At 42.3% G+C, this 25,674-nt stretch overlaps 1 protein-coding gene and 1 pseudogene across 2 annotated transcripts; both read right to left on the reverse strand.

Moving 5' to 3' along the window:
* Nucleotides 1-1,028: 1,028 nt before the first annotated feature.
* LOC125446380 (zinc finger protein 271-like) lies at nucleotides 1,029-8,982 on the reverse strand. Of its 2 annotated transcripts, none has more exons than XM_059639667.1 (2): nucleotides 8,942-8,982; nucleotides 1,029-4,685 (listed from the first exon to the last, which is right to left on the reverse strand). In XM_059639667.1, the coding sequence occupies exon 2, from the start codon at nucleotides 4,226-4,228 to the stop codon at nucleotides 3,017-3,019; it is 1,212 nt and encodes a 403-aa protein (XP_059495650.1). In that variant the 5' UTR covers nucleotides 4,229-4,685; nucleotides 8,942-8,982; the 3' UTR covers nucleotides 1,029-3,016. The 2 variants fall into 2 exon arrangements, with proteins under 2 accessions (XP_059495650.1, XP_059495651.1); XM_059639668.1 differs by lacking the exon at nucleotides 8,942-8,982 and adding an exon at nucleotides 8,673-8,846.
* Nucleotides 8,983-10,293: 1,311 nt separating this feature from the next.
* The window catches only part of LOC125467703 (zinc finger protein 43-like), a 69,724-nt pseudogene continuing 54,343 nt past the window's right edge, over nucleotides 10,294-25,674 (reverse strand).

A 25,674-nucleotide genomic window follows, 5' to 3' on the forward strand; every position in this document is an offset into this window, starting at 1 on the left:
GCAAAGTCTGCAGAAGGAGGGAGAAAATGCTGGGGAACTCTAGCACTTGCTCACAATTGTTTTTTCTTTATTCATTCATGGGATGAGCGTGTCACTGGCTAGGCAGCATTTATTGCCCATCTCTAATTGCCCAGAGGGCAGTTAAGAGTCAACCACATTGCTGTGGATTTGGAGTCACATGTAGGTCAGACCAGGTAAGGATGGCAGTTTCCTTCTCTGAAGGACATCAGTGAACCAGATGGGTTTTTCTAACAATCAACAATGGATTCACAGTCATCATTAAACTCTTAATTCTAGATATTTATTAGATTCAAATTCCACTATTTGCCATGGCAGGATTTGAACCCAGGTCCCCAGAACATTCTAAGGAAGGGTCACCAGACCCAAAACGTTAACTCTGTTTTCGCCTTCACAGATGTTGCCAGACCTGCTGAGCTCTTCCAGCAACTTTGTTTTTGCACCAGAACATTATCAGGTTCTCTGGATTAAAAGTCCAGCGATAATACCACTGGGCCATCACCTCCCCCTGAGCAGCAATGGGAAAGAAGGCAGTTCATATACAAAAAAATGGGAGGTTTCAGCTGGATCTTATCGATTCTGCAGTCACTTCATGTTGCTATTTTTTTCTGAAGCTATTAAATACTGTTGGCATGATGTCCATGATCATTCTGGAGATCTGCCGAAAATGACCAACAATTTACTTCACTTTCTTGGGATTTTACACTTTACAGACTATGAAATTTCAGACAGATCCAGGGAGTTCCCCAGTAATTATTTCTTACAGTGTTGCCTAATTCTAGATGACAAACTGTGATACTGAATACACAACATTGGTCAGTGTGATGGGCTGCAAATATTTGATTAAATTATGTTGATAAAGAATCAAAGTTTCTATACACCAATTAGAAAATGATTTGTTTTCAATTTCATGTTTTAGCCTAAAGAGCTTAGTGGTCTAGGTTCTGAAGCTACAATAATTTCTCAAAATTAAGAGGGAAAAATGAATTTAATTTAATAAATTTGTTGTTGGATATTTTATTTTTGACAGTTTAACCTCTCCTTATTGCAGATTGGTAATCTACGCAACAATATATTCGTCCCTATTAAAATCACAATTGCAAATCGTTAAAAAATATGCATCTGTTGAACTGTGACTGCATATTGTATCAAAATAACACAAGTTGTTTTACCCCCAGAATCATTCACTAATTTCACAGTCTCTTCCATTTATCAATTTCAAATATTAAACATAACAATTTTGAAATCGTAGGTTTATTACAGGTATATACCCACAAAGGAAACTAAACATTGTTCACAATAACATTTATGGAATAATTGCATATACTATTACACCAGGGGGCTTACTGAAATTTCCTTCATGACTGTGGGAAAGATCTTGAGAATAATTTGGTGTGCCATCCTTTAGAAAATCATTTGCAGTCTGAAAATTTCTTAAGTAGAAAATAATTATTTCTCACATTAAATGCTGTTGAATATATATTCTCAGAACAACAGAAGCATCATGATAATAATACAAAAAACATCAACACAGAGCTTTTTTTAAGAAGGCATGACACTTATATAAAGAATTATTAGTCTTAAAAATGGCCATTACAGTCTAATGGAGGGCCAATACAGTCTAATAAAGGGCTGTTACAGCCTAATATATTGCCATTTCAGTCTAATAGAGGGCCATTACAGTCTAATAAATCACCAGTACAGTATAATAACTTGCCATTAGTCTAACAAATCACCTTTGCAGTCTAATAAAGGTCCAGTGTAGTCTAATATACTGCCACTATAAAGTCTAATAAACGGCTATTGCAGTCTAACAAAGGACAAAACTAGCTTATGAAGGGCCATTGACAGCATCAAGAAATCACCTGACTACAATCCATTGAAACAATACAAGTGAATGCTGCATATATATTTCCATATATTTACTACTAAAGCATTCTGAATTGAAAACACGAATGCCAGATACCATGCAAATTTGTCAGCATGTTGGTGACAAGGTTGGTGAGGTGATTCGTGCTGTCACCTGAAACTGAGACCTCCCTCAAGGGGGAGCTGTTACCACAAGATATTGAACACAGCCAGACATAAAACAATTGAAAGGACTCAATAAACATGCACAATTTCCAGAACAGAGAAACTGTCCTTAGATTCTGTCTGGACTGATTCAACAGAGACTATTAAACATGCTAGTTCCACACTTTCAACCAGAAATCTCATGCTGATTTTTAATAAAATCATTCATGGTGTGTGGGCATTGCCGACTAGGCCAGCTATTATTGATGACCCCTTGATCTGAGTGGTTTGCTAGGGATATTTCAGACAGCAGTTAAAAATGAAGCACATGGCTGTGGGTCAAGAGTCACATAGAGGCTAGACCAGGCAAGCACATTATATTTGCTTCCCTAAAGGGCATTAATAAACCAGATGGGTTTTTATGACAATTGACAATGTCTATATGATCACTTTTAGACAAATTACAAATTCCAGATTTTTCAAAGTAGAATTCAAATTTCACCATCTGCCATGGTGGGATTCAAACTCATGCCCCTAGAACGTGAAGCCTGGGGTTCTGGATTACTGGCGTAGTATCACTGGACTATCGCCACTCCGAATGAAGTCTGAAAAGTCTGAAGGTGCAGAGTCAGATCATGGAGTGTAGTGAGCAGCTTCCAGAAAACATGATGTGCCAGACTGGTGAGCCAGGCTAACATCTATCCATGAGCTACCAAAAGTATCTGTGTGGCAGAGCGGGAAATAGGAGATCTGATGACTGTGGGAGGATTTTTCACAAACCTCTGTTGGGAATAGTATCTCCTGTATAAATGTTGTGGTGTGAAAGGAGGTTCCCTAACCATCAGAACAATTTGTGACAGATCTTGCATGAGTATAGTTCCTCTTGTGTGAATCCAGTGGGTACACGAAGCCTTGGTGACTCTGGGAATATCACACATTTGAAAATGAATGGTTCTGCTGTAGGTTCAATGATCATCTAAAATCCTCAGTGCACACCCACACTTGAAGCTTTCGTCTGCATATGGATTTGTTTGTGTTGGCAAAGGTTTGTTAACTTCGAGAATGATTTCTGGCACATCTCACATGTGAATGGTCTCTCCACTGTGTGAATGCGCCGGTGAATCACCAGGGCTGAAGACTGCGCAAAGCCCCTATTACATATCTCACATATGAAGGGTTTTTCCCCTGTATGAACCCTATGATGTATCAAGAGCCTCTTAGAAGTCACAAAAGTTTGATCACAAACTTCACACTTGAAGAGTTTCTGCCCTGTGTGGATCGTCTGATGAACCAGGAGGTTCGATAATCGTGTAAAAGCTTTGTGACACATCTTGCATATAAACAGTTTCACCCCCATATGAATGTGTTGGTGTATGTGGAGATTTGATGACTGCAAGAATGATTTGTCACACACCTTGCAGGTGAATGATTTCTCTCCTGTGTGAACACATTGGCGTCTATAGAGATTCCATGACTCTGAAAACGATGTGCCACAAACCTTGCATGTGAATGGTTTCTCATCAGTCTGAATCTGTTGATGTTTTACTTGGTCTAATAATTGTCCAAATCCCTCCTTACGCACTTCGCACTTGAGGAGATTCTCCCTGGTGTGGAGTTTATGATGCCGCAGGAGGTGAGATGATTGTCCAAAGGCTCGGTCACACACTTCACATTTGAAGGGCTTCTCCCCTGTGTGAATCCTCTGATGCATCAGGAGATGGGAGGATTGGATGAAGGCCTTCTCACAAACTTCACAGCGAAAAGGTTTCTCTCCTGTGTGAATCTTCTGGTGTCTCAGCAGCCTTGTAGATGTCACAAAAGCTTTATCACAAACCTCACATTTGAAGGGTTTCTCCCCTGTATGGATTGTCTGATGGACCACAAGGTTTGATGACAGTGTGAATGATTTGTTACATACCTCACAGGTAAATGGTTTCTCCCCTGTATGGATGCGTTGGTGCACACGGAGGTTCGACGACTGCGAAAATGATTTGTCACACACCTCGCACGTGAATGGTTTTTCCCCTGTGTGAATACGCTGGTGAACGAGGAGGGCCGATGACTTTGAGAAGGACTTATTACACACTTCACATCTGATGGGTTCTTTCCCGGTGTACGTGTGTTTGTTTCTCACAACTATAGATGACTGCATAAAATCCTGATCCTGCATCTCACTCTGAAACGGTTTTACTTCCATGTGGCTGATCAAGGATGTATCTTGTATATTAGAAGATCTTATAAGCCTGTGCAGATCTCTTCACACACTTCACACTTGACAGCTTCTCCCTCTTAGGACTGAGTCAGTGGTTCATGAGGCTCGATGAATGATTGAAGCTCTCCCCACTCTTGGATCCCATTTACACTTCTTCCCAGCCTCACCCTGACCGATCATCCACAGCCGAACCTTCAGAAAGGTTAGTTCTGATGGAAGGCTCCACGCTATGGTCTAGTTTCAGACCTGATGATATGTCCAAGCTTTCCTGACCCAACTGATTTCCAAATGATGGTTTCACCAACCTTCCCTGTGTTGAGCAATGCTGTGAAGGGACTGGATGTTTTCCTATGGTTATGCAGCTGTTCCTTGGATGATGGTCAGGATCGATCTGCACTGTCTATCCTCTCTGTATTCCCTGGTGTAAAATGGTGCAATCCTTCTGTAAAACAGGAAAAGGAAACATGATTTCATCCAACTCCCTCTCCTCCTTCACTGAAGGGATTGACTCCTCAGTGAGAGGCTGTTCCATAGTCTGCTATTTCCCATGTGTGTTTGGTTGTGTGTATTGGGAAGGGAAAGGGGGGTGGGGTTTGGATATAGGCCTCAATCTCACAGACCCATACAGTCATACAGCACGGAAAGAGACCCTTCGGTCCAACTAGCTCATTGCGAACATAATCTCAAACTAAACGAGTTCCACCTGCCTGCTCCTGGCCAGTATCCTTCCAAACCTTTCCAATTCAGGTTCAATTACTGTACTGGCTGAAGTAACCCTGCAGTTAAACACTGACAGTGTTTTCACTCAAGTAACACCTGCTGCCTATGGCCAATGGCAACTTTCACTTCACTGTAACTGCAGCACATGGACCGTAACAGTTCGAGAAGGCAACTCATCATCACCTTCTCAAAGGCAATGAAGGACAGTAATAAACACTTGCCTCATCAGGGGTGCTCACATAAGTGAACATATATTAAAAAAAATGTGCATTTTTGCAAATGAGGATAAGATATATTCAGATTTAACTTCTTGTATTCCCACAACAATCCAATAAACCTCTTAAGATTGGCTGTCAGTTATTTGTTTTTAAGCAAAAATACCCAGTTTCTTTACAGCCTTGCACGCAAATTCTTGGCTCGAAGAATTCACAAGAACACCATACAACATAATCAGACAAATCCTCCAGCTCATTGTCCATTTGCAGCCTTAATGAATCCTGTTTGACATTGTTGGATATGTTGAGCTTCGGATCTACTAAAACCCCTGGGTCTTTTACAGTGTCATTCTTAACAATTTCAACTTAATTCAGACAATGTGTGTGTCATTTGTTTTTGCATTTTCTTTGCAGTACTAAACGTGCTTTCAATTATTGCCAAATCACAGACCTTGTTTACAGTCTAAGGATTGGATTACAATTGTCCAGTTTCATTTCAATTTGAATCTCCACATGCGGCAAAGAAAGGAGATTTCTATCTCCCCTTTCATTTTCCTTCCTTGGCTGTCACATGCCCTGCATTTCCAGCAGGGACATTGTCTGTTCTTGGTTACCATCCAAAGTACTATTTTCTTTTCCTCTGCTCAGCCCCTATCTTCCCCAGGCATCAGGAGGGCAATGGACTAGACAACTCGGTGGAGTGTAAAGCAGGCTATTGTTTCACTGTGAGCTCATATCATGCTGGCAAAGTCCAGTTTCATCCTTAGAGTATGGGTATAATATAAAAAGCACTCAGGTGAAATGTCAATTTCAGCATGTTTACCAAAAATGACTTGAAGAAAACCCATACAAAGCGGAAGGAAACACAAGAACCCATGAAAGTATTGCTTCAGTATAGTTGATTGAAGCATTTGGGTTTGTCCTCGGAAATTAGTAGCAATAAGTACAGATAGGATCAAACTTAAAAAAAAAGCATACAACTGCATAAAGATGGGTGGCAGGCCAGAAGATTAGTCAGAATGTAAAAACCAACAGAGAGTAACCAGAATTTTAATTAGATCGGGAAAAATAAGAGTGAGTGAAAGCTAGCTAAAAACACAAAACAGATAGTAAGATTTTGTAGTGATATTTGAAAAGAGAACATTGGTCATATAGGAAGTGAGTCTCAGGAATTGTGGAAAATCAATAGATGACAAATCAATGTAACTAACATTTCACTGTGACGGAGACAAATAACAACACAGAAATCATAGAAAATCAAGAGAAAATAGCATGAACTGCAGATGCTGGAGTCAGAGACAAGAGAGTGTGGAGCTGGAGGAACACAGCAGGTCAGGCAGCGTCACAGGAGCAAGGAAGTTGACGCTTTGAGTCAGGACCCTTGCTCAGAAATAGGGAGGGGAAGGGAGCTGGGAAATAAATAGAAAGGAGGTGTAGGGCTTGGGAAGATAGGTGGATGGTGATAGGTTATTGAAGTAGGGACTGGTGGGGGTTGGTCAGTGAGGTGGGAGAGAAGATGGACATGTTGTGTCAGGTCAAGGAGGCAGGAGGGAGGATGATAGGTTTGATGCAGGTAGGGGGTAGTGGAGATTGGTCAGCAGGAAGGAGAGGGCAGATAGGAGGGAGAGAAGATGACAATAGACAATAGGTGCAGAAGTAGGTCATTCGGCTGTTCGAGCCAGCACCACCATCCATTATGATCATGGCTGCTCATCCACAATCAGTATCCTGTTCCTGCCTTATCCCCATAACCCTTGGTTCCACTATCTTTCAGAGCTCTACCCATCTCTTTCTTGAAAGTATCCAGAGATTTGGCCTCCACTGCCTTCTGGGGCAGAGCATTCCATATATCCACCACTCTCTGGGTGAAGAAGTTTTTCCTCAACTCTGTTCTAAATGGCCTACCCCTTATTTTTAAACTGCGTTCTCTGGTTCTGGACTCACCCATCAGTGTAAACATGCTTCCTCTGATGGACAGGTTGTGTCAGGTCAAGGAGGCAGGGATGAGTGGAATGTTTGTATGTGGGATAAGGTTGGGGGTGGGGAGATTTTTAACCTGGTGCATTCTACATTGAGGCCATTGGACTGTAGGCTCCCAAGGCAGAATATGAGGTGGCGCTCCTTCAGTTTGTGGGTGGTGTAATTCTGACACTGGAGGAGGCCCGGAATGGACATGTCACCCAAGGTAGTGGGAGAGTTAAGATGGTTGGCGACCGGAAGGTGTTGTCATTTGTGGCGTACGGAGCACAGATGCTCCATGAAACTGTCTCCAAGTCTGCGCTTGGTCTCACCAATGTAGAGACAGCCACACCGGGAGCAATGGATACAGGTATGAATCAAAGAGCTCAAAAATAATGAAAGTCACCAGGGAAACCGTACTGAGCATCTTGCTGAAGTGAAGTGGCAGATGCAGTTACAGTTACAACAGTTAAAATACATTTGGACAAGTACAAGAACAGGAAAGGTTTAAAGTTTATTTTGGGAAACTTGGTCAACATGGACGAGCTGGACTGAAGTACCTGTTTTGGTGCTGTATGACTCTGTGAGATGACAAGTCCTGAAGCACTTCATCAGACTCTTTAAAAAATTGGCTGGTGAGATCGTTAATATGTTGATTTTAATTTTTCAAAATTTGTTGATTCAAGGACGATTCTCTTAGATTGTGAGACAATCAATGTCTTTTATTCAAATGGCAAGGGAGGCAGAAAGCAGAAAACTACAGACCAATTTTTGTCATAGGGAATATGTTATAAACTACTGTTAAAAATGTTGTAGAAAGGCACTCACACACAGGTAATCAGGTGCAAACACCACGGTTTTTGTAGTGATTGGAATGAGGTTGACCACATGGACCTCATAGGACATCAGTTCTCTGACTGGGGCTGCTAACCCAGTCCATTTAGGGAGCCCTAGCTGACAGATAAAAATAAATGTCAGACATGCTATTCATTCTGAGAGCTGGATCAATGTCAAGGACATTCCACTTGTAAGTAAAGGGTGATGTGGTGACGAGATACCGGCCTCTGTGGAGTTATTTTAGTTTCATGAAAGGAAAATCATGTTTGAGCAATTTATTTGACTTTTTGAAGAATCCATCTGCTATGGATAAAAAGGGCAGCTATTGAGAACTGTTCTGGAGCTCTGAAGAAGGGTCACTGAACCGGAAGTGTTAACGCTGCTTTCTCTCCACAGATATACCAGATCTGAAGTTTCTCCAGCAAATCTTTCTGATTGCTGCATATTAATTTTCAACATCTCGTCGAGGTGGAATGCTTAAATTAATTTTTTTTAAATTCTGGAGGAGAATATGCAGGGTGTTGGGAGGTCCCAGAGGGATTTGAAATGACGAGAAACATCCAGATCCCAAAACAAAGAGAATTGACTATTCGTGGTTCACACGTTAATAAGCAGCTCCTAACACAAACAGAACTCAACACCAGGGAATCAGTAAGAATCCTCAGACCCTCTGCACCTCCCACGTAATTACACCTCACCTTCTCATATTCAGGAAAAAACCATCAACAAAACTCAGGCTGGAAATCAGGAGGGAAATGTTTCCAATAAACACACTCAATATCCAACACACAGCTCCAGTCAAACAGTTCAGCACAAAGCACCGAGTAAACAGCTCTCTCAGCCGGATCTTCTCACACAGCATAAGGGACATTTCCACCCCTGATTACCCACAGGACAGTCAGACTGCCTGAAGACTGGTGTGGATATTATGGGATACAATTTGTATAAAAGCTGCTCCTTCACTCACCATCTCCTCACTTGGTTTTCAGTCCCTATAGGAAGTGAACCAGCTCTGGAAGAGGAAGAGGAGAGAATGGGCAGAGTGGGTGGGCTCTCTGATTGACGTCTCTCACAGCCAATCCAAATATTTCTGCAGCAACATGAGTTTCCTGAAGCTTGTGAAACTGACCGGTGAGATGGAGGTGACTTTGAGCAGTAGATCAGGTGGAGATTTAAACTTTTCATTGTCCCATCTCTATAAAACCTCACTTATTGCTGCTGCTGTCTCAGTTCTCACTCCAGCAGCACTGTGGATCTACCTACGTTAAACCACAGAAGTGATACAATGCATAGGGAGCCATTTGGTCTGTCGTACCTCCATGAGCCTGTCAAAGTAGCATGATTATGTAGATTTAGAAAAAAGGAAATCATGCTTGACAAATCTACGGCAATTCTTTGAGGATGTAACTTGGAGTTGATCAGAGGGAGCCAATGGATGTGCTTCATTTGGACTTTCAGTTGGCTTCCAATGAAGTCTCACATGACAGTAATGAGTAAAAATTAAAGGTATTAGGATTAGGCGTTTTGCACTGACATAGATAGAAAATTGTCTGCCAAGCAGGAAACAAAGAGTGGGAATATATGGATCCTTTTCTGAATGGCAGGCAGTGACTAATTGGTCCAATTATACAAGCAGGGATCGTATACTCGGGCTGCAGCTATTCACAGTATATGTTCATTATTTAGATGTGGAAACTATATATAGCAGAATTTGCAGATGATACAAAGCTGGATGGATTGCTGAACTTTGAGGAAGATATGAAGATGTTGCATTGTGATTTGGACAGGCTGAGTGAATAGCCAAATGCATGGCAGGTATAATGTTGATAAATATGATGTTATCACTTTGGTAGCAAAAGTAGGAAGAGATATTATTTGGATGCCTGGAAACTGGAAGAGCGGCATGTTCAATGAGACCTGTATATTCACAGGAGGTCAAAGACGTCCTTAGAGAGCTTTATAAAATCATCAAGGGTAATAGATAACATTTCGGCAAGATTTGTTTCCTTAGAGTGGGGGATTTCAATACAAGGGGACATATTTCTAAAGTGAGAGGAGGCCACACCTGGAAATAACGTGTGCAGCTTTGATCTTTTTATCTGAGGAACAAAATTTTTGCCATAGAGGTGGTGCAACGAAGCTTTACCACTTTGATTCCGAGGCTGCATAACAGACATATGAGGAGTGATTGAGTCAGTTAGGATTGCATTCACTGGAGTTTGTCAGAATGAGGGAGGCATCTTCCCAACAACAATGTACCCTAAACCAGTCCTCTCTTGATTCAATGCTGATCTGGAGATCATTCTTCCAGCCAAACAGTATCAGTCATGGCTTTTATTTTATGTTAAACATTTGATTCACAGGATAGCAAAAGTGCAGCATGTATCCCAACTACAAACCTACGTGCACACCTTTATTCATTTCTTACATTACAGTATTCATACTGAATGAAAGACCCCAACTTCAAATTAAGACTTTACACCAATAAGCTTTGTACAGTACAATTTAAGAAATTAAGCCTTGTTAATTACACTATAATTTTAGAAAAGACCACTTCAAAAAACAAAATATTACAGAACTGCACTGGGGTCCATTTAACAAAGAATAAACTTGAAAAGCAGAATAATTCTGTTGAAATTGTCTAGAACCTCGTGCGGGCCATTGTGCACAGTTCTGGTCTTCATATTGAGAAGGACATCAAGGAAGTGGAGAAGATATAAAACCGTTGACTACGATGAGCATTAAGAGATTGTAACTGTAAAAAAGACTGAACAGGCCAGCACTCTTCCTTCAGAAATGACTGGGCTGAGGAAATAGAAATCCCTAAAATGATGAAATATTAAATTATGAATGTTGGGGGAAAATGGAGAGATGTTTCCACTCATGTGGAGGAGTTCAATAGCAGGATCCATCAGTATAAAATGGTGATTAATAAATCCAAGGAGAAACTCAGGACCAACTCCATCATGAACAGAAGGATGAGAATGTTGAGCTTGCTGCCACAGGGAACAGTTGAGAAAATAGCTCAGGTGCATTTGACAGGAATCTTGGTAAGTCCATGAGGGAAAAAGGAATAAAAGGATTTGCTGACAGGGTGAAATAAATTAGGGAGGGAAAATGGAACTGGGTTGAATGGACTTTATCTGTGCTTTAAAACATAAAATGAAAACAAATCAATGCTGGAACTTTTCAGCAGGTCAGGCAGCATCTCTCTTGAGAAACTGAGTTCATGTTTCAGCTCAAGATCACCCTTAATCAGAAATCATGCTGGATACTGGTCAGCACCTCCTTTTGTGACAGAACATTCCCTATTCTCATCAGCACTGCCCCTACTCCTGTTCCCATCAACTGCCCCTTCTCAATTTTCCATATGGAGTTTAAACTTGGATCACTCTCAAACATTTACTTCCAATGACATCAAGGTCACATGAACATGACAAGTTAACGTGTGTGAAAAGTATTGATCCAATATTCCCCATTTCATACATCTGTTGTTAACAATTTGCAGACTATTGGTTGCAAGTTACTGCTCACATATAGTCAATAAAGAAAATTATCACACATGAAAAAAAATTGTTTGTTCTTTCTCGTCCATTCCGGTTTTGTCCATCCAAACTCATGCACTGCTTTCAATATTTAAAATACTATGGTCTTCTTATTGCACTCATATGTGTTGTTGTTGGCTGTTCATTCAGTGTCTGCTGGTTCCTGAGGTGTCACTAACTTTGCAGAATATTATTATCATTGCAAGTGTTGTTGCCACGGTAATTATCACTGCTGACGTTTTGTATTTTTGGGGGGAATGGTTGTCCTGTGGGACAGATAGTCATTTTGTTCTTTGCTCAGTCGGTGAAATTGGATCTGCCTCATCAGTTTTCTTCTGCAGAACGGCTGACTTTCTGATTTCGTGCAATGTCTGTTGTTGAGGCGATAGATCTGGCCTTTCACTTTCCCCAGGTATGATCAAGCTGACAATTTCCTTCTAAATTTCAAGTTGCCAAAGGATCTGATACTTGTCGAATGCAATGAATGTTTGCATCAATCAGCTCTGAATGATTTGGTCTCTTTACAAAATGTGAGATGGACTTTTGTTTCACTTGAAGGTATCACTTCCTCCTGTTACTTCTTCCAGTCTTGCTTGTATTTTCGTTACAGCAGGAGTTCCTAGGTGAGATTAGACTAGACCGTTAGCCATTCCATCAGGAGATGTGTTTCTCCTCTCTCAGGTTGCCTTGTACACATCTCAACTGGATGAAGTCAATTTTTGATAATTCCTGTGGCAATTTCTGCTACTACATCAGCCTGCATGACTGGAGATGGTGTGGAAATGAAATGTGCTGTTGAATTTCCTGATTATTAGTAAGTGTCAAATTTTTCACTCATGAATTGACGTAATTGTCACTATCACAATCTCAGGAATGTGTGACGGCTGAAGTGTGCTTTCAGATATTCAACAATGACTGGGTGAATTGATGATTTCCAGACCAAGTCATGTTACTGCTTCTTGTTGAATTTGGAATATTTCAAAATATGTATCAGCATTAACTTCAGTCAGAGACAGTGCAGCTCCAGATAGCACATTGCTGATGCACATCTCCTGTCCTTCACTTCCCAGTGATATCTCCGTGCATGAAGCAACACTTGCAAACACTTTGGAGGGGATCAAAGTAGTTTGAGAAAGATGCCGTTAATCATGTTTTGGTCAGATGTTACTTTTTCTTTTCCTCTCTCCAAAAGAGGGAATGGTTGAAAAGTTCACAAGCAAAGACAATATCTAGGCTCTCTCTCAATCTGTGCACATTGTTACTCAGTGTGTGTTAACACTGTGAATACAAACCCAACGGGTTGCCCTCACTGCATGGGGATTACTCCAAGTCCTGTGTCACTGACATCACACTGCAGGGTGGCTCCATTGTTGACATCATAATCCCTCAGCACTGGTGATGTCATCACTAGGTGTTTGATGGGAGTGAAAGCTCCTTCTTGTTCTGTGTCCCAGTCCCACTGAACACCCTGCACTGAGAGACTGTGTCCACCGTTACACACTGTGAGGACACCTCAGCAAGAAATTGATGATATGGTTCCTGGAGACCTAAGAATCGTATTAAGGCTTTATTACAGAATTCACACTGGTAGGTTGGTCTACTCAATGACTGCTGATGGTCTGGGAGATATGGTGACAGTGTGATAAGACTCAGCCTGAATGTTTTCTCTCTGGTGTGAAAAGGCTGGTCATTCAGGAGATCCTGAGAGATCTCAGGAGGGTTCGAGATATTCTAAAATCTTTACCTGTAAACCTGAAACTTGAAGGCTAATCCCCTGTGTGGAGTCTCCAATGGAGCAGGAGGTTGTATGACCTTGAGAACGATTTGTTACATGTCTCACACTTAAACGGTTTCTCCCCTGTGTGAATGCGTTGGTGTGTACAGAGTTGAGAAGATGTCGAGAATGATTTGTCACATCCATCACAGGTAAATGGCTTCTCCCCTGTGTGAAAGCGTCGGTGGATGCGAAGTGCTGATGACTGCGAGAATGATTTATCACATGTCTCACAGGAAAATGGTTTCTCCCCTGTGTGAATGCGTTGGTGCTTGCGCAGAGTTGATGAATCGTAGAATGATTTATTACACACCTCACACGTAAATGGTTTCTCCCCTGTGTGAATGCGTTGGTGTACGCGAAGATGTGATGAATTTGAGAATGCTTTGTTGCACACTTCACATGTGAATGGCTTCTCTCCTGTGTGTATGCGTTGGTGTACTTGGAGGCGCGATGATACTGAGAATGATTTGCTACAAACCTTGCATGTGAATGGTTTGTCCCTTGTGTGAATCGTCTGATGGAGCAGGAGTCTTGATGAGTCAGAGAATGATTTGTCACACACCTCACACTTAAACAGTTTCTCTCCTGTGTGGATGCGTTGATGTTTCCAGAGATTCTCTGACCATGAGAATGCTTTGTCACATACCTTACATATGAATGGTCTCTCCTGTGTGTGAATGCGTTGGTGTTTATAGAAGGTTGATAATCTCAGAAATGATTTTTTACACACTTTGCACGTGAATGGCTTTTCCCCAGTATGAATGCGTAGGTGATTCACAAGCATTGATGACTTGGTAAAAGCTCGGTCACAAACCTCACACTTAAACGGTTTCTCTTCCATGTAGCTGTCTGTGTGTTAACAGTGTTTCTAACAGATGCACCTTATCCTATGAGCCTGCAGAATTCTCTTTCAACACCTCACACCTGAACAGCCTGCAGGGATGAATCACTGGGTCATGAGACTCAATGATGATTGAAGCTCTCACTGCTCTTGGAAACCACTCACACTTCTTATCCAGCCTCACCTTGACCAGTCACCCACAGATAAACATTTGGGAAGGTTAGGCTCCTCACCACTGACCATTTTCAGATCAGATGATTTGCTAAACCTCCCCTCACGCAACTGATTTCCACATAATGATTTCACTCTCTAGTGTCGAGCAATGCTGCGATAGGACTGGATATCTTCCCACACTTAAGCAGTTGTTCCTTGATTGAATGTCAGAATTTATCTGTGTTGTCTGTCCTCTCTGTATTCTGGTAGTATGGAGAAATCCTTCTGTAAAACAGGAAAAAGAAACATGATTTCCTCCAACCCCCTCTTCTTCTTTGCTGAACAGGCTGACTCTTTTGATATACTTTCATGTCATGTGGGCATCAGTTTGCAGGCCAACATTTATCATTGTGCCTGCAATTTGTTGTAGATGCTGGAATCTGTACTGAAAACAAAAACTGCTGGAATTCATGGCAGGACAGGCAGTGCATCTCTCCCTCAGAAACCCACTTCTGACAGAGCAGCCCTCCCTCAGATACCCACTTCTGACAGTGCAGCTCTCCCTCAGATACCCACTTCCAACAGTGCAGCTTACCCACAGTTTCACAAACTTCAAGAAATTCATGTAGCTCCAGAAATATTTGATTTGGTTTTGAAAGATGTCACCCATTCAGTGTTGATTTTATCGTCTTTGTCTTCTGCAATTAATTCTGCATAAATCCGAGTCTGCCTTACTGTTCTAATGATGACACAGAAACAGGGTGTTTGGAAGTCTTGGATGGGAAATATGTAGATCTATCAACACAGAGAACTGACCATTCGCAGAGTCAGAAGTCACATGACACTGGGTTATAGTCCAACCGGTATATTTGAAATCACACGCTTTTGGAATGCAGCCACTTTCTCAGGTGCAGTGAGAGAGAAGGGCACATAGACACACGTTTATAGTCAGAGCGATCAAAAGATCATACAACTGGTGTGAGTGGAGTGTTGGATAATAAGTCTTGGCAGGTGACCAAGTGTGTTAGACAATGAGCAAAGTGTTTCTAAAATCAGTACTAGTGCAGTGCTGTCATAAAATGGCTGCCGTGAACAAACCTAATATGGTTGACTGACTGTCTCCTGTTGAATCTTTGATCATTCATGCATTGCAGAAGCTGAATATGGAGAGCTGCAGGTTGCCCAGAGGCAACCAGTGATGAGTGGTGTCCCGCAGGGTTCAGTGTTGGGGCCGCAGCTGTTCACCTTATACATTAATCACTTGGATGAAGGGACGAGAGGCATTCTGGCGAAGTTTGCCGATGATACAAAGATAGGTGGACAGGCAAGTAGTACCGAGGAGCCGGGGAAGTTGCAGAAAGATTTAGACAGTTTAGGAGAGTGGTCCAGGAAATGGCTGATGAAATTCAATGTGATCAAATGTGAGGTTTTGCACTTTGGAAAAAAGAATACAGGCATGGACTATTTTCTAAATGGTGAGAAAATTCACAAAGCAGAAGTACAAAGGGATCTGGGAGTGTTGGTCCAGGATTCTCTAAAGGTTAACTTGCAGGTAGAGTCCGTAATTAAGAAAGCGAATGTAATGTTGTCGTTTATCTCAAGAGGGTTGGAATATAAAAGCAACGATGTGCTTCTGAGGCTTTATAAAGCTCTAGTTAGGCCCCAATTAGAATACTGTGTCCAATTTTGGGCCCCATACCTCAGGAAAGACATACTAGCCCTGGAGCGTGTCCAGCGGGGATTCACACGGATGATCCCTGGAATGGTAGGTTTAACGTATGATGAACGGTTAAGGATCCTGGGATTGTACTCATTAGAGTTTAGAAGGTTGAGGGGAGATCTAACAGAAACTTACAAGATAATGTATGGTTTAGAAGGGGTGGATGCTAGGAAGTTGTTTCCATTAGGCAGGGAGACTAGGACCCGTGGGCACCGCCTTAAAATTAGAGGGGGTAAATTAAAAACTGAAATGAGACGACATTTCTTCAGCCAGAGAGTGGTGGGCTTGTGGAATTCATTGCCACGGAGTGCATTGGAGGGCGGGACGTTGGATGCCTACAAGGCAGAGATCGACAAATTCTTGATCTCAGAAGGAATCAAGGGCTACGGGGAGATTGCAGGGAAGTGAAGTTGAAATGCCCATCAGCCATGATTTAAATGACGGAGTGGACTTGATGGGTCGAACGGATATGTCTTATTGTCTTATGGTCTTATGGTGTATTGGTGAGACCATGCAGAAGTAGGACAACAGATGAATGGACACGACGCAAAAATCGCCAGACAGGAACGTTCCCTCCCTGTCAGGAAACACTTCAGTGGCCAAGCACATCCAGCCCCCAACCTTCACATAAGCATCCTCCAAGGCAGACTTCGAGATACACAACAACGCAGAATCACTGGCTGAAACTTACAGCCAAGTTCCGCACCCATGAAGATGGTCTCAGCCGTGACCTTGGGTTCATGTTGCGATGAGGTTGTTGAGGACGTTGGTCCTGTCCAAACTAAAGACCCACTGCCCGCCATGAACAGAACCAATGTCATCTACAAAATCCCCTGCAGAGACTGCAAGAAACACTACATCGGTCAAACAGGAAGGAAATTAACAACGAGTACATGAACACCAACTGGCTACAAAAAGACATGACCAATACTCACTCATCTCAATCCACATGGACAAGGAGAATCATCACTTTGACTGGGACAACACCAAGATCCTGGGATGAGCTAGGCAGAGATAGGCACGAGAATTCCTGGAAGCATGGCACCCCGTGAAGCATGCTATTGATGAACACATTGAACTCGACCCCATATACATTCCACTACGGAGGAAACTCAGAAGTGAGGCAATCCATCTTAATGGACCCCTGAGTTTAAAAACCAGGCGGGAAAACACACTGATGCTTCATAGGAGGCTGCACTGAGGATGTTACTAAGCACGGTAACGAAACGTCTGCAAAACAACAAACCAGCTCAGCAACTCAACCACCCTCAACAACCTCAACACCCACAACCTGAGCAACAAATCTACTCCAAAACCTGAGAAATTGTTGTGATCTCTGTATCTTAATTAATTAAGACAGTTTTGAATTACTTACTACACTCTCTCACATGCACAAACTCACACACAGTCTCAAACATACACTCTTTCATGCTCGTGCACACACTGTTCCTTACATAAACCCACACACTCACAGAGACCTCTCTCTCACTCACACAGATCTTTCTCACACACTCTTCCTTACATAAACCCACCCACACACACACACACACACACACCTCTCTCTCTCTCACACACACACACACCCCCTCTCTCTCCCTCACACACACCCCCTCTTACCACACACTCCCTCTGTCTCACACACACACATAGCCTCTCTCTCACACATACAGACATACACACCCACTCTCTCACACACCCAAATCCTCTTAACTTTCACAAACACAAACATACACACCCAACCTTTCACACCCCTTGCTCTCACACACACCCTCACACACACAGTCTCTCTCTTCCTCTCTCACAGACATACACAAAAATGCACCTTCTCTCTCTCACACACACTCTCTCTTTCTCACAGACACACTCTCACACAGACCTTCCCTGTCGCACACGCACTGATCCCCCCTAACACACACACACATTCTCTCTCAAGCATACACGTTCTTTCTCACTCTCGCGCACACAGAAATCTAATGGGTGAATCATTTCATGCAAGATTTTGTTCATTTGCAGATACATTCTACTTTGTTCAAGAAATACACAATTTGTGGTCACTGTTGGTCAGTGTGGCATGTTATAAATTCCTACTTTTGAAATACAACCAGCTGAATTCCAGGTTAAAACTCTGAGACAGATGGTGAACAAAGCCTCCCACCTATAATGCAGTGACTGACCTGACATGCTATCTGTTATACATTCATATCGCTCTGACTGAAGTTTGGAAAATTAGGCAGATACTGATGAAATTTTTAATTATCTCAGGGCAGTGTGACATCAAATAAACCTGTTGGATCATTGCCTGGTGTTGTCTGATTCTTCACATTGTCCAGCCCAGTCCAACACTGGCACCTACACGTCACGGTGACCATTCACAGTCCACAGGATAAGAACCAGCTCCCCACACACATACAGAACTCAACACCAGGGAATCAGTAAGAATCCTCAGATACTCTGCACCTCCCAGAGAATTACACCTTACCTTCTCATATTCGGGAATGAACCATCAATAAAACTCAGGCTGGAAATCAGGAGGGAAATGTTTCCAATAAACACACTCAATATCCAACACACAGCTACAGTCAAACAGTTCAGTACAAAGCACCGAGTAAACAGCTCTCTCAGCTGGATCTTCTCACACAGCATAAGGGACATTTCCACCCCTGATTACCCACAGGACAGTCAGACTGCCTGAAGACTGGTGTGGATATTATGGGATACAATTTGTATAAAAGCTGCTCCTTCACTCACCATCTCCTCACTTGGTTTTCAGTCCCTATAGGAAGTGAACCAGCTCTGGAAGAGGAAGAGGAAGAGGAGAGAATGGGCAGAGTGGGTGGGCTCTCTGATTGACGTCTCTCACAGCCAATCCAAATATTTCTGCAGCAACATGAGTTTCCTGAAGCTTGTGAAACTGACCGGTGAGATGGAGGTGACTTTGAGCAGTAGATCAGGTGGAGATTTAAACTTTTCATTGTCCCATCTCTATAAAACCTCACTTATTGCTGCTGCTGTCTCAGTTCTCACTCCAGCAGCACTGTGGATCTACCTACGTTAAACCACAGAAGTGATACAATGCATAGGGAGCCATTTGGTCTGTCGTACCTCCATGAGCCTGTCAAAGTAGCATGATTATGTAGATTTAGAAAAAAGGAAATCATGCTTGACAAATCTACGGCAATTCTTTGAGGATGTAACTTGGAGTTGATCAGAGGGAGCCAGTGGATGTGCTTCATTTGGACTTCCAGTTGGCTTCCAACGAAGTCTCACATAAGACAGTAATGAGTAAAAATTAAAGGTATTAGGATTAGGCGTTCTGCACTGACATAGATAGAAAATTGTCTGCCAGACAGGAAACAAAGAGTAGGAATATATAGTGGAGAGCTGGATGAACACAGCAGGCCAAGCAGCATCAGAGGAGCAAGAAAGCTGGCATTTTGGGTCGAGACCCTTCTTCTAAAGAAGGGTCTTGTCCCAAAATGTCAGCTTTCCTGCTCCTCTGATGCTGCATGGCCTGCTGTGTTCATTCAGCTCTACAACTTGTTATCTCAGATTCTCCAGCATCGGCAATTCCTACTATCTCAGTAGGAATATATGGATCCTTTTCTGAATGGCAGGCAGTGACAAATTGGATACAGCAGGGATCATGTACTCAGACTGTAGATATTCACAATATATGTTACTTTTTTAGATGTGGAAATTAAATGTAGCAGAATTTGCAGATGATACACAGCTGGACGGAAAGCTGAGCTTTGAGGAAAATATGAAAATGTTGCATGATGATTTGGACAGGCTGAGTGAATAGCCAAATGCATGGCAGGTATAATGTTGATAAATGTGAGGTTATCACTTCAGTAGCAAAAGTATGAAGAGAAATATTATTTGGATGCCTGGAAATTGAAAGAGGGGCATGTTCAATGAGACCAGTATATTTCATAGGAGGTCAAAGGTGTCCTGAGAGAGCTTTATAAAATCATCAGGGGTAATAGACAACATAATGGCAAGTTTTGTTTCCCTGAGGTGGGGGATTTCAATTATAGGGGGCATAGTTTTAAGATGAGAGGAGGCCACACCTGGAAATAATGTGTGCAGTTTTGATCTCTTTATCTAAGGAACCAAATTCTTACCATAGAGGTGGAGCAACAAAAGTTTGCCACATTGATTCCGAGGCTGCAGAACTGACAAATGAGGAGTGATTGAGTCAGTTAGGATTGTGTTCACTGGAGTTTATCAGAATGAGGGAGGCGGCTTCCCAACAACAATGTCCCCTAAATCTGTCCTCTCTTCAGCGCTGATCTGGAGATCATTCTTCCAACCAAACAGTCATGGTTTCTATGTTATACTGAACGATCGACTCACAGGAAGGCATAGGTGCAACATGTGTTCCACTTATAAATCTTGATTCACACCTGAATTTATTTCTTAAAGTTTACATTACATTCAATTACACTGTACTATATCATGCAAATTAAGACTTTATACCAATAAGCTTTATACAGCACAATTTAAGAAGTTCAGCCTTGTTAATTACGCCATAATTTTAGAAAAGACCACTTGAAGAAACAAAATATTACATAACCGCACAGGAGTCCAATTTACCAGGAATAAACTTGAAAAGCAGAATAATTCTGTTGAAATTGTCTAGAACCTCGTGCGGGCCATTGTGCACAGTCTGATCTTCACATTGATAAGGACATCAAGAAAGTTGAGATGATGTAAAAACAATTGATTATGATGAGCATTAAGAGATTGGAACTGTAAGAAGGACTGAACAGGCCAGCACTCTTTCCTCAGAAATGATTTGGCTGAGGGATGATGTCAAAGTGTATCCTCCAAACTGGAGACAAAAACTCAGGAGACAGGCAGGATTCAGGCAAGTGGAGATGTTAATGGAGGGAGAGGGCCAAAGGAATCTCCCTGAATCTGGCCCCAACATGAGAAAACAACTTTGGCTCAGATCGGAAGAGAGATCAATGACACATTCTGCTTTTTACAGTGAAATACAGCATTTTATGCATTTTCTGTTGTAGTAATCAAATACAGTATAGTCACTGTCCTTCACCCTTAACCCATACACCCAATCTTATGGGACACCTAATCAATGATGGGTATTCCTGTGAACAGCCCTAGGTTCCCATGATCTACTGGAGTTTACCAGACATTGTAACCTTGAGAAATAAAACAGAAATTGCTGGAAAAGCTCAGCAGGTCTGGCAGCATCTATGAAGGAAAAAACAGAGTTAACGTTTCAGGTCCGGTGATCCTTCCTCAGGACTCTCAGAATCTTCTAGGCCTTGGGACATTTAATGCATCCCAATCATTTGCATTCCAAAGTTATGGGCCACTTTCGTGTAAGCAGGTAGGGGTTACTTTGTATGGACAGGTACGTGTCATCCATGACACCACAGAAATCTGTAAAATGATGAATTATAAAATTAAGAAATTAAGAATGAAAGGAAGATGTTTCCGCTTATGTGCAGGAGTTCAAAAGCAGGATCCATCAATATAAAATGGTGATTAATAAATCCGAGCAGAAACTCAGGACCCACTCCATCATGAACAGAAGGATGAGAATGTTGAGCTTGCTGCCACAGGGAATAGTTGAGGAAATAGCTCAAGCGCTTTTGACAGGAATCTTGGTAAGTCCATGAGGGAAAAAGGAATAAAAGGATTTGCTGACAGTGTGAAATAAATTAGGGAGGGAAAATGGAACTGGGTTGAATGGTCTTTATCTGCGCTTTAAAACATAAAATGAAAACAAATCAATGCTGGAACTTTTCAGCAGGTCAGGCAGCATCTCTGTTGAGAAACTGTGTTCATGTTTCAGCTCAAGATCACCCTTAATCAGAAATGAGGCTGGATACTGGTCAGCACCTCCTTTTGTGACAGAACATTCCCTATTCTCATCAGCACTGCCCCTACTCCTGTTCCCATCAACTGCCCCTTCTCAATTTTCCATATGGAGTTTAAACTTGGATCACTCTCAAACATTTACTTCCAATGACATCAAGGTCACATGAACATGACAAGTTAACGTGTGTGAAAAGTATTGATCCAATATTCCCCATTTCATACATCTGTTGTTAACAATTTGCAGACTATTGGTTGCAAGTTACTGCTCACATATAGTCAATAAAGAAAATTATCACACATGAAAAAAAATTGTTTGTTCTTTCTCGTCCGTTCCGGTTTTGTCCATCCAAACTCATGCACTGCGTTCAATATTTAAAGTACTATGGTCTTCTTATTGCACTCATATGTGTTGTTGTTGGCTGTTCATTCAGTGTCTGCTGGTTCCTGAGGTGTCACTAACTTTGCAGAATATTATTATCATTGCAAGTGTTGTTGCCACGGTAATTATCACTGCTGACGTTTTGTATTTTTGGGGGGAATGGTTGTCCTGTGGGACAGATAGTCATTTTGTTCTTTGCTCAGTCGGTGAAATTGGATCTGCCTCATCAGTTTTCTCCTGCAGAACGGCTGACTTTCTGGTTTCATGCAATGTCTGTTGTTGAGGCGATAGATCTGGCCTTTCACTTCCCCAGGTATGATCAAGCTGACAATTTCCTTCTAAATTTCATGTTGCCAAAGGATCTGATACTTGTCGAATGCAATGAATGTTTGCACTTTGACAGGCTATTCCACAATCAGCGCTGAATGATTTGGTCTCTTTACAAAATGTGACATGGACTTTTGTTTCACTTGATGGTGTCACTTACTCCTGTTACTTCTTTCAGTCTTTTCATTATTGCAAGAGTTCCTAAATGAGGTTGGACTAGAGAACTATCCCTTCCAACTGGAGATGTATTTCTCCTCTCTAAGATTGCCTTGTATATGTCTCAACTGGATCAAGTCAATTTTTGACAATTCCTTCGGCAATTTCTGCCACGACCTCAGCCTACTTGACAGGAGATAGTATGGAAAAATATAAGGGGGTGAATTTCCCGATTATCGTCCAAATTCTTTCATCATGAATTGAGCTAATTGTCACTGATCATAATTGCAATGCCAGGAATGTGTGGCGGCTGAAGTGCGCTTTCAGAGAATGAATAATGAGGGGGTGAATTGATGATTTCCAGACCAAGTCATGTTACTGCTTCTTGTTGAATTTGGAATATTTCACAATATGTTCCAGCATTAACTTCCTTCAGAGACAGTGCCGCTCCAGACAGCACACTGGTGATTTACATCTGCTTGTACTTCACTTCCCAGTGATATCTGTGTACATGAAGTAACATCCTATGCAACCACTCTGGAGGAGACCAATGTCAATATGTTGAATTATCTTGTGGTTAGACATTACCTTCCCTTTTCCTCTCTCCCACAGAGGAGCTGGTTGAAAAGTTCATGAGAAAAAACAATATTCAGACTGTATTTCTCAATCTATGTACAGCATTGTGCAGTGTGTGTTAACTCTCTGCATACAAACTGTTACACACTGATAACAGAATGATAAGAATCTACACCAGGTCCCTGTGTCAGTTCTCCCCTGGCATAGTTGTTTCCTCTCCACTATCTGAGTGCATCCATGTGCAAGGATATACACTGACTCTATGAAAGCTGTGTCACAAATGTCACAAGTGGAGTATGTCTCCCCGTGTACAGCCTGTGGTGTCCTGGAGGGTTAGAATCATAAAAGCTTTATCAGAAACCTGTGAGATTCAAGAGTTACTCCATTGACAATGAAGATGTAGGTTCCATGACTTTGAGGACAATTTGTTCGACAAGGGAATGATGCTTCCCATGAGTATTAATAATATTGAGAATGATTTGTTCCATACCTAACACCGGAACAGTTTCTCCCTTGTGTGAACACGTTGGTGCTTGCGGAGGGTTGATGACTGTGAAAACGATTTATCACATACCTCGCATGTGAAGGGTTTCTCCCCGGTGTGAACCCTCTGATGGAGCAGGAGGTATGATGACCTCGAGAATGATTTCTCACATACCTCACACTTGAATGGTTTCTCCCCGGTGTGAATGCGTTGGTGCACGAGCAGTGTTGACGACTGCGGGAATGACTTAGTGCATACCTCGCACGTGAAGGGCTTCTCTCCTGTGTGAACAGGCCGATGATTGACAAGGCCTGACAATTGTGCAAAATCCTGGTGACATACCTGACACTTGAATGGTTTCTCCCCTGTGTGAATACGTCGGTGTGCATGGAGGTTTTGTGACCGTGAGAATGATTTGTTACACACCTCACACGTAAATGGTCTCTCCCCTGTGTGAACACGCTGGTGTTTATGGAGGGTAGATGACTGCGTGAATGATCTGTCACACACATCACATACAAATGGTTTCTCTCCTGTGTGAATCCTGTGATGCAGCAGGAGTCTTGATGAGTCTGAGAATGATTTTTCACACACCTCACACTTGAACAGTTTCTCTCCTGTGTGGATGCGTTGATGTGTGCGGAGGATCCCTGATTGGGAGAATGATTTCTCACACACCTCACACATGAAAGGTTTCTCTCCAGTGTGACTACGGTGGTGTCGGCGGAGGGTTGATGACTGCAAGAATGATTTGTCACATATCTCACACGTGAAGGGTTTCTGTCCCGTGTGAATCGCCCGGTGATTTACGAGGCCTGATAACTGTGCAAAGCCCTTGTTACACACCTCACACTTGAACGGTTTCTCTCCAGTGTGAATACGTCGATGATTTGTGAGTGTCACTGATCTTGCAAAACCTTGGTCACACACTTCACATTTGAAGGGTTTCTCTTCCATGTAGCTTCCCTTCTGCTAACAGATTGTATAATAGACGCACCTAGTCACTGAGACAATGTTTGGAGCCTGTGGAGCTCTCCTCATTCACCTTACTGTTGGAACAACCTCTCCCCTGTAGGAATGACTCAGTGGGTCTTGAGACTTGACGAATGGCTGAAGCTGTCACCACACTTGGAGCCACTCACACTTCTTCCCAGCCTCACCCTGACTGATCACCCACAGCCGAACCTTCAGAAAGGTTGGTTCTATGGAAGGCTCCACACCACTGACCAGTTTCAGATCTGATGATGTCAAAGCTCCCTGATCTGACTGATTTCCAGATACTGGTTTCACTGCCCCGCCTTCTCTGTGTTGAGCAATGCTGTGAAGGGACTGGATGTCTTCCCACAGTCGTGCAGTTGTTCCTTGGATGTACATCTATAGTCAGCATCTATCTGCAGTAACTATCCTCACTGTATTCTCTGGCACAGTGCGGCATAATCCTTCTGTAAAACAGGAAAAGGAAACATGATTTCCACAAACTCTCTCTCCTCCTTTGCTGAAAGGGCTGACTCTTCAGTTAGAGACTGTTCCACAGTGAGTGCCAGTCTGCTATTCTCCTGTGTGGGGTATCAGTTAGGAATTCAGCAGGTCAGGTGGCACTTGTGGAGAGAAAAATAACTAACATTTCAAGTCTAGAGAATCATTTTCAGTTTCCAATGTACAAGGGAGATAGTGAGAGAGAGAGCTGACACCAGATACAATAGTGCAAGGAGACAGACGGACAGACAGAGAGAGAGAGAGCAGAAAAGAGGGAGAGAGGGGGAGTAGACCACAACATGAGGAAGCTGGAAGAAGTCTGAAAGTGACTTCACAGAAATATTGAGAGTTGATTAGTTGTTGAGCAACTACATTAGAGGCTGTGAGATAACAAAGTGTGGAGCTGGATGAACACA

The sequence above is a fragment of the Stegostoma tigrinum genome, chromosome 34, assembly GCF_030684315.1.
Source record: "Stegostoma tigrinum isolate sSteTig4 chromosome 34, sSteTig4.hap1, whole genome shotgun sequence".
Taxonomy (NCBI): Eukaryota; Metazoa; Chordata; class Chondrichthyes; order Orectolobiformes; family Stegostomatidae; genus Stegostoma; species Stegostoma tigrinum.